We start from the raw sequence: 10514 nt of genomic DNA, 5'->3' as shown, positions 1-10514 counted from the left end.
AAGCCTGAGTTTTTCTTCATCAAGTTTGGAGCTTGAAGAAAGGTGAAAATAGATGAGGTGGATCATGCTATTGATTTTATTGTTCGTTCACTTGCACGTGATATTGTAGAGGGTATGAAAGCCCTGGAATTGCTTTTAGAGCTTTCAAAGGATATGGTTGTGTGTGAACAGATTGGCAAGGTACAAGGTTGTATCCTCCTCCTTGTAACAATGTCAAATAGTGACAATCCTAAAGCTGCTAAGGATGCAAACGAAGTCCTGGAGAATCTCCCATACAGTGAGCATAATGTAGTGCAAATGGCACAGGCAAACTATTTCAAGCCTTTGATACAGAACCTGAGAGAACGGTCTGACACAATGAAAATTGTTATGGCAAGTAAGTTGTCAGAGATAGGTTTAACAGATCAAAACAACGCTGCATTGCTCAAAGAGGGAGTTGTATTTCCACTTCTTGAAATGATTTCAAATGCTAATTTGAAGTCAAAATTAGCAGCCATTGGGGCACTTCAGAATCTTTCAAGTTTACCTGAGAATGCTTTACAAATGATCAAAGATGGGGTGGTCCGACCCATCTTGGACCTTCTATGCACACCACTGTCAACTGTATTGGCTTTGAGAGAAAAAGCTGCTAATACCTATGCAAACCTTGCTATGTCTACAGCATTGCCCCAAAGAACAAATGACACAACAGCTGCATTATTGGAATCTGATGAGATCATATACCAGCTATTATCTTTAATAAATTTGACACCACCTTCAATACATGGAAGCATTGTTCGAGCATTCCATGCCATTTGTTGTGTACCAGCGGCTGTTGAGGCAAGGACAAATTTAAGAGAGGGAGGAGCAATTCAAGTATTGCTTCCCTTTTTGTGAAGCTACATACTCTGAAATGCGAGCTTATGTTTTGAAACTGTTGTTTATCTTGTCTCAAGATGGAGATAAAAGAAAATTAGCAGAACATCTTGGAGAAAAATATATGAAATGTTTAGCAAAACTTATTTCAACATCTTCAAATGAAGAAGAGAAAGCTGCCGCAGTCGGAAAGTATTGTCATGTTAGGAACAAAAATTTGAATTAAAGTTAACTAATGGAAAAACAGTGATTTTGCATGAAGTGAATCTACCATGAAACAAACTGGAAAGTTCTGGTGTTGTTCTGGTTAGATTTGTTTATTTCAATACTTTCCAAGGGGTTCACAAGGTCTTTTGCAATAGCCAGATTATTCCATGTGAAAGAATTCTTAAAAGTGTGATTCGGTATGCAGTTTTGCTATACTTCTGGTTATACAACAGCTTGAAACAAAACTTGGGAATTCTCATTTTTGGCCTGTTTTGAAGCAATTTCAGATTGAAGGGAATGCTAATTCATAGCAGTGATATGTGAGCAAGTCATATTTTCTCTGCCCTTGATCTATCTTATGTTCTGTTCTGCTTCTGTTATCAATTCTTAGCAGAGTTCAAATCCAAGATTAAGAATGCCATTTGATTCAGTTAAAGGCCCGAAAACACTTTTTCCCATCTAGCTTTGGCATGCAATATCTATTCTCGGGCAGTTCATTGTACTTGTGTGCTTTTATAATACATTAGACTTGCCATTTGTGTTGGATTCGTCAGCTTTCAGGCAGCAGCACAGTTCAAGGAGAAGGCACCCCCAGCCAAGCAAGCAAAGTCAGAGAAAATTGGTTCTACAGGAAGTTAGCAGACTGTTTCTACAGGAAGCCAGCGAACTGTTTCTACAGGAAGTTTGAAAAGAGGGAAGCCAAAGGAGGAATCAGCCGAGATGTTAGCCAAAGAAGCCACCAGGGCCATCAAAGATGAGGAGAGAGATTGGTTGCTCAGAGGATGAGCAACACTTTTAGTAGGGGGGTGATGATGAGCCCCAAAAATGGACAATTATTTGGGCTCATTCAACCTCCTAATTTGACTTAATCCACCACTCTCATTAGTTTATTGCATGTTTTTGATTATATTTATGTTAATAGAGTGAATTTGGTTAGTCATTATGCCAACAAGTCTAATGGGTGCTTTGTGTAGCCTTTTTGGTCAATTTGGAGACAAAATTGAAGGTCTTAATGAGCACTTGGCAGCCGAATTCGTGGGAAGACAAGGGAGAGGATTTGTAGGAAGGTGTCCCCTTCATTTATGGGCCCTTACCTCGAATTCTCAACCATCAGCTCGGAGTTCAAGGGCCACCGAATCAATCAGCACAAGGGCAGCCAAGCAAGTCAAGTAGGACTGTTGTTAACTCCAAGTTTTGGGTAGCCGAGTCCCTAAAGTTTAGGAGGACTGTTGGGTCCTCAATTTGTATAAATAAGAAGGCTTAGGGCCTCATTTTGGTTAGCCAGGGGATGTTAGCTAGTTAGCCAGTAGATAGTTAGCTAGTGGTTAGTCATTTTGTAGCCAATAGTTAGCTAGTTTATAGTTCGATTTGGATGCAATAGATTAGCTTTGCTTTCAGCTCATTTGCAAGTTCTTCTTGTGGACAATTTTGATATAACTCTTCATTTCTTGATCAATAAAGATGAATCCAGCTTTGCACCAGCTCTAAATCTCTCTTTCGAGGCTGTAGCTCTTGGAGTTGGGCCCATCTCAAGCGCCCAATACCTCCTTTGATTATCTTTATGTGTTTTTGCTGCATTCTTAGAATAAAATCTGCTATTTAGATCTAACTCTTGTTTTGTTATTTAGTTTTTTTTTTTTTTATGTGTAAAATAGATTTTCATGCTCAGATTTAGTTGATAGGTTGTTAACAGAAAAAGCTTCAAGAAAAGGGCCAACAAACATCTGTGGTTTCACCTCTCCCTTAGTGGGATCAGGAGCTGTGACTAGGATGACTTTGCTGCCCACAAAAGCACTGACTTTGCTTTGCCATGCAATCATTAGTGTTTGGTTTTCATTTGCAGAAGTTGGTTACATGTTCAGATCTTTGAATGCTTCATTGCACAGTTAATATACATGGTTTCCTTGCAAATAAAGCTGCTGTCCATTCTTGTTACTGTTAGCTAGATCATATTAGGGTAGCATAACTAGATCTTTGTTTTCTTGCATGTCTTTGTTGGTTCAGTTGGAAACACAAATTGCAGAGCACCTATACCACTTCTCTATTTGCCCAGACTCCCTCAAACCCATCCTCTCCATCTCCTCACTTGGTTTCTTGCCTCACGTTGCCATACTGCCCTCATAACCCTACCTTTTGTGCAACATTACTTCAGTCTTCTTGGAACAAGTCCAGCCATCCACACCTTCTCCTCAACTCCATCCTTCAAGTCCTAGACCTCTTCAAACCCCTATTTCACCTCCATACTCATTCCTTCATCTTTTTCCCTCCATCCATGCTCCAAAATCCCATTTCGAAACATCTTGTAGAAGAATTACAGAACATCCTGTAGAAATCCTGAACATCCTGTAGAACCCCTGCAGACTACCTGTAGAAGCTCATAAACACAGTTTCTTGGTAGCCAAACTTTGTGAGACTCTCTGGAAGGGTGTTAGGGACCCCTTAGACCCTCTCTGAACCTTCCCAACCTTTCCCAAGCATTTCTCCTCCTTGATCCACCTCTGCACAGTCAAAAATAGTTAGAAGCACATGCATGATAATCCCAACAACTTAAACAAAAATACAAAAAGATGTTTTCTTCAGATAGAGGTAGTCTAGACACATGTATTTTACCTTCATAGAAGTAATGGCATCTCTTTTAGTAGTTTGCATGCTCTCCTTTGCATCAGTAGGACTAGCTGGTAGAATTAGGGTTTGCTAGGGTTTGCGTTTGTTTTTGGCTTTCAGTTTCTTTTTGCAATTAGATTAGCTTCCTTCGAGTTAGCTTTCATCCATCAATTAAAAAGCTTCTTCTAAGAGCTCATAGAAGTTGGCTTAAGATCCTAGCGGACTTGTGCCAGCTGACCAAGTGACAGCTGCGGCAAGAGCTAGTACTTGTGCATACAGCACCGTCGATTCCAAGTTTGTTATGAACTACCGGGTTGATAAAATTAAAGAAGGGAGTTCCAGGAGTTGTAGCATTATTGCCACAATACTGGAGCCCACCATTTAGATTTGAGGATGGGTTTGAATGTATCGATGAAGCATTGTAGGAGGTTAAGGCAGTGATCTTCAGGATACTGCAGGATCCTTTGGATTTGATTCAACTTGATTGGACTACCCAGCTGAGCCATGTGTTGGAGTGCTACAATGTAATAGTGGAAGAAGAAGATGAAGACTTGAGGATGATTAATATTCCAGAGACTGAAGGCCATTGTGAAGTTGAAGGACTGCAACAAGAGAATCCAGACATCACTGAGCCACTCAAACCTAGACAAGTGAACCTTGGCACATTGGAAGAACCAAAGTTTGCAAAGATTGTGGAATACTGGGATGACATAGTAGATAAGGTCACTAAATTACTCCGCGAATATCAGTATTTGTTCCCGAAGAAGTTTTCAAATATGAAAGGGATAATAGGAGACCAAGGAGTCATGAAGATCACCGTAAAACCAGATGTGAAGCCAGTTAAGCAAAGAACTTACCACCTCAATCCGAAGTATAAAGAAAGGGTTCTCTGAGATTTCGATAAAATTCTTGCAATAGGCATCATTGAACCAATTGAGGAGTCTAATTGGGTAAGCCCAACGGTAGTTTAGGACAAGAAATAGAAGGATGAGATATGGATATACGTAGATCTCAGGAAGTTGAATGATGCTTGTGTGCATGATCCCTTTCCAACTGATCCAGATTTAAATAGGGATGGAACAAATTACAGAGATAACCATAAACACAAAGATGTAGTGGAAATAATACTTCATTTCATTGATGTAAAATATTGAAATATGCTTACAAACATAAATGGAAATAAACCAGCTAGGGCGATGGTAGCTTATCTCTTAGAAGAGATGCGGTGGCTACATGCCTTTGAAATACCTTACAACGAGGCTCAAGGGTCTTTTTATTATTGAACAATAAGAGGAAACCCTAAACAACCAAAACCCTAACTCGAGGAGATGTAACACCAAGAGTTTATGGGCCCCATTGGGGTGAGTTGGACAACCAACTTCCCGGGGTCGCGACTTGGTCATATTATCTCCATTTGACGTGCATGATAACTCGTTGGAAAGATCTCTCTAAGGACTACAATGGAAAAGACGACTATAGAGAAAAAATCACTGGTGATAGATTTCCAAAAAAACATCGTTTAGGGCCTCAAAACAACTCCGAAAGTTTAGGACCCGAAAAAATACTAAAAATAGTAAACTGTGCTACAATTAAGGAAACTAAAAAGCTAAAAGAAGCAATGGTGGGGGTCCAAGTGGAATTAGTGGGTGGCCACCAATATGCACCTAGATCATTCATCCCCCCTTAGGAAGCAATGGTCCCCATTGCGTTGAGTTCCTCCATGAGATGAGGAAACTTCTGCTAAACTTGGTCCCTAGGGAGCCACTTGCCCTGGTGAAGGAGTTGGCCTACTTTGACAACTTGATACAATTGGATATTCTGCTAGTGAGTTTGCTTGATCTATGTGTCCATGATTCGATCAGTTGCAGCTTGTTCCATGCAATCTAGATTCAACTATGTGGGTGTGAGTTGTTCTGCAATGTTGGATGTGTCTAGAAATGGTGGAAAGTATGGCTGAAGGCGGTCCACATTGAATAGTGGGTGCAGGCCAAGGAATGGGGGAATGCTGAGCTCAAATGCATTATCTCCCATTGTCTTGGTAATGTTGTAAGGACCATATCAGAGTGTTCTGAGTTTCCAATAGGCTCCGGTAAGGCATTCCTTTTGCAAATGAAACCAAACTTTATCGCCTACCTAAAACTTGTGTGGCACCTGATGTTGATCATGTCGCTGCTTGTACTTGTAATTTGATTTCTCTAGAATGTCATGGACCTGCTGGTGAATATGTTGGATGTGCTCAATGAAGCTGTTTGCCTTATCTATTTTGGATTGGACATGAGCTGAATCTGTGTGAGTAGCTGTAAATGGCATGGCCACATCAATGGGACATAGTGGCTGGAATCCCATGCCCACCTAAAAAGGGTTGTGTCTAGTCAATTTGTGGAGAGCCCAGTTGCAGTTGTGATGAACATAGGGGAGGCTCTCATCCCATGTGCATGGATGCTTTGAGTTGTATATGTGCAGAATGTGTATGATCATCCTGTTGACAACTTTTTTCTGGCCATCAGTTTGAGGATGGTAGGTTGTGAACTTAGTGAGTTTGGTGTCCAGCATCAACAAGAGACTGTACCAAAATGCACTGAGGAACCCACTGTCCCGATCTGGGATGATAGACTGTGGGATCCCAAAGTTTACCCACACTCGTTCAATGAAGAGTTTAGCAGTGGCTTCTGCTATGATATTCTTTTGCAGGCCACCATAATGGCCATCTTCGAGAACTTGTCGACGACCATAAGAACACAGTCATTTCCATGCTTAGTGGAAGGAAGGCCTAACATGTAATCCATGGATATGGATTCCCAAGGTCAACTAGGGGTAGGTAGCGGGGTATGGAGGCCTTGCTTCTTGATGGTAAGTTTGGCAATGGTGTATGCAGTGCATGATCTGATGTACTTCCCGAGATCCTGTCAAAGATTCGGCTAATAGAAATACTTTTGCAGTACTACCACCATTTTCTTGACCCCGAAATGCCCAACAGCTCGACTGTAGTGTGATTCCCAAATAATCTTCGCACGCTTGCTTGAAGGAACACAAAGGTGACCCAGGTGGCATAACAGGGCATCCTGGAGGTGAAAATTTGAAACATCGTGACCCTCCAAGAGTGTTTGGTATGTGTGGGCAAATTTTGGGTCGCTTTTGTAGAGAAGTTTCCAATCAGAAGTCTTGTGCCCACAAGAGTTGAGCATGGTGGTTAACGCCATGATCATTGGTCAACTAAGGCAATTTGTAACATTATTGGTGCTACCCTTCTTATACTTGATATTCAAATGGAACTGTTGCAGGTATGTGGACCACTTCTGATGGCAATCATTTTTCAATTTCTCTTGGGTTTGTATGAACTGTAGGGGTTGATGGTCTGTGAAGATGACATTTCCTTCCCAAAAATGTAATGCTTCCATTGTCAGCAGGCTTGTAAATGGAATACATCTCTTTTTCATAAGTGGGATACTTCCGGACTTTGTCTGAAAGTGTCTCACTGTGATATGCCACTCGATGCCTGTCTTGTGTAAGGACTGCCCCAATAGCATATTCAAAGGCATCTATCTTGACCTCAAATGGTTTTTTCAAGTCTGGTAATGTGAGCACTGGTGCCAAGCAGAGGCGATCTTTCAACTTTGTGAATGTCGTCTATTGAGATTTAGACCAAAAGAATTTTTCTTTCACTCCTCCCTTGGTGACTTGACTCAAGGGCAAAGTGATATGAGAAAATCCCAACATGAACCTGCGGTAGAAGTCGGCAGGACCTAGAAAGTTGCGAAGCTCTGTCAGAGTGGTTGGAGATGGCCAATCCTGAATGAGTTGGGTCTTGGCTGGATCCACATGCACCCCCTGTTCATCAATAATGTATCCCAGATACTAAACCTGGGTCATGCCAAAATTTCATATCTCCAAATTGGCACATAACTTGTGTTTCTGCAGTGTTTGGAGAACTTGTCGGATGTGGTGGAGGTGCTCCTCCCAACTCTGGCTAAAGATTAGGATGTCATCCAAGCATACCACTACAAATGAATTGGTGATTGGCTGCAATATGTCATCCATTATCCTCATGAAGGTTGCAAGAGCATTCGCCAATCTGAAAGGCATAACCAACCATTCGAAAAGACCCTCCTTGGCTTTGAAGGTAGTATTCCACACATTGGAGGGTTTGGTTAGCACCTAGTGATATCCTGACTTTAAATCAATCTTGCTGAAATATTTTTCCGCCTTCAGTTGGTCCAATAAGTCATCAATCCATGGGATCGGGTATCTATTATGAACAGTGAACTTGTTTAGTGCCTGAAAGTCAATACAAAGTCTCCAAGTCCCATCCTTCTTCTATACCAACACAATCAAGCTACCACATGGCGATGAAATCAGATGGATGTGACCTTTTTGCAACAACTCCTAAATCCACGTCTTGATTTCATCATTCTCCATAATGGGGCACCAATAGATTGGTGCATTGGGCAGTGGCACACCTGGGGTCAAATCACTGGAGTGCTTCACCTGATAGTGTAGACGAACCCTTGCGGTAAGGTGAAGATGTCCTCGTACTCCTCCATGACCTTTTCTGTCTATAACTGTCGTGCGGAGGGGTCCTATCTAGAGTTCGTGGCCACCATCTTCTTCTTTCCTTGAGGGTGTATCATCAGGAAAACAAATTTCCCAGTTTTGGAAATGAGCTTACTGCATTGTTTTACAGTAACCAGAGAGATGGCAATAGGCAGTGCTACCTCCAGTATCTTGTACAACTTATTTCCCAAAGTAATAATAACAACACGGGGCCTTGATTTATATACAACATGTCACTTCCACAAGTATGGTTATCCTAATAATACATCACAAACTTCAAGGGGAGAAATGTCACACAATAACTCGTCCTTGAAGGGCTTGATGTTGTATGGGAGGTGACACTGCTAGCTCATGTGAAGATCCCGTCGTTGGTGAAGTCACCCGATGATGTATGGTCGTGGATGTGCTGTGGTTGATAAGCCCAGCTGCTTCACGACCTCTACTGAAATGAGGTTCTTTTGGCTCCTATTGTTGACAATGAATTGTAGCGGGGAGCCCCTTACCCACATCTAGGAGTGGAAGAGACACTCCTCCTCCTCTGGATCTTCGGGTTCCTCCTCCCGGATCTTCGTGGTGGCAATGGTGCCTTTGGGTTCTGCATAGATAATCTGCTTCCCTTTGTCATTCCCCTCATCAGGTTCTGACTCAGAGTCGGAACATACATCTGATTTCGAAACCTTTAGCTTGGCCACCTGTGACTACTTGGCCCGACACTCACTTCTGTTGTGAGTGGAGCTCTTATGGAACTCACACCACTTTCCCATGTGCTTTTTCAGCTTCGTGGTGCTGTTCTTTGCTTGAAAATTTGGTGGGGTGTCTTGTACCACCTCGCCTTAGCTTTGTTCTCTATTCTATAGTTTGGGGGCACCTTTCCCTTGCTTCGGATTCGTAGATCCAAAGTCTCACTTCTTCTGTTGAAACTTTTGCTCGACATTGACGACATATCGGTATGTTGTGTCAAGCGAGGAGATGTTCAGGAATTCTATCTCATCCTAGATGTACTTGTGTAGGAAGCCACAATATTTGAGTACCAAATGGTACTTCGAATCCTTGATACCCAACTTTGCGCAAATGGTATGGAAAATATTGGTAAACTCTAGCATGTCTTGGTCCCTTCCTTGGCGCAACGTGGTCCACTTTATGTATTGATCCTCATAGCTTCCGACAGGGTAGTATTTCTCCTTGATGGCATCCATGAATGAATTCCAAGTGGGTGTAATTGAAAATAATGAGCCTGTACTTTCATCCTTATGCTCGCAGTAGGTTTCCCACCAGTCCTTCACATGTGGGCGTTGCTTTGAGAAGAGTGAAAATAATCTTTTCCCGACTGGAAAAATCATGAACAAAAATGAAACCCCCAAGTAGATTTAACCATTTATCGATGGCATCTATGTCTATCTCACCATCCAATATGGGGATTTCAAAATTAACCTATACCTTAAATGGTGTGGCGTTTCCAGAGTAGCTGATGGAAGTCGATGCATCACCCCTGGGTAGTCGCTGAAGGATCTAGGCAAAGTTTTCCATCATCACGTTCCTTTGTTGCTTGAGGGCTTCTCCAAGCAAGATTTTGATAGGATCTCCTGCCCCCTCGTCTTTCTCTTCATCCGCCATGGGAGGCCATTGGGATTTGCAAGGCTGGTCTTGCAAAGGTTCGACTAGTTCAAGCCCTAACTCCTTATATCCCAACCTCTTTGGGGACATGCAAAGAAAAATAGAGAAAAAAAGCACACTCCTCTAATACCACTGATCTGGATTTAAACAGGAACACAACAAATTACAGAGATAACCATAAAGACAGAGATGTAATGGAAATAATACTTCATTTTGTTAATGTAAAATACTGAAATATGCTTACAAACAGAAATGGAAATAAACTAGCTAGGGTGATGGTATCTTATCTTTGAGAAGAGATGTGGAGGCCACATGCCTCTGAACTATGTCACAATGAGGCCGAAGGGCCTTTTTATTATTGAACAATAGGAGGAAACCCTAAATAACCAAAACCCTAACTCGAGGAGATGTAACACCATGAGTTTATGGGCCTCGTTGGGGTGAGTTGGACAACCAACTTCCCGGGGTCGCTACTTGGTCATATTATCTCCGTTTGATGTGCATGATAACCCGTTGGAAATATCTCTGCGAGGACTACGACAAAAAAGAGTATTTTAGATAAAATATTGCTGGCATTAGATTTTCCAAAAAAACGTTGTTTAGGGCCTCAAAGCGGCTCCAGAAGTTTAGGACCTGAAAAGCTACTAAAAATAGTAAACTGTGCTACAATTAAGGAAACTGAA

At 41.8% G+C, this 10514-nt stretch overlaps 1 protein-coding gene across 1 annotated transcript; it reads left to right on the top strand.

Annotated features, from left to right (window-relative positions):
- Positions 1-210: 210 nt before the first annotated feature.
- On the top strand, positions 211-876 carry LOC149262520 (uncharacterized). Its single transcript, XM_089380168.1, has one exon. It carries the CDS (start codon positions 211-213, stop codon positions 874-876), a length of 666 nt encoding a protein of 221 aa, XP_089236294.1.
- The last annotated feature ends 9638 nt before the right edge of the window (positions 877-10514 follow it).

This window comes from Pinus tabuliformis, chromosome 6, assembly GCF_031772625.1.
Source record: "Pinus tabuliformis cultivar Carrire ecotype Pingquan chromosome 6, CPIR1, whole genome shotgun sequence".
NCBI classification, from domain to species: Eukaryota; Viridiplantae; Streptophyta; class Pinopsida; order Pinales; family Pinaceae; genus Pinus; species Pinus tabuliformis.
Note: the sequence above shows the minus strand (reverse complement) of the source record. Positions and strands in the feature narration are given on the sequence as shown.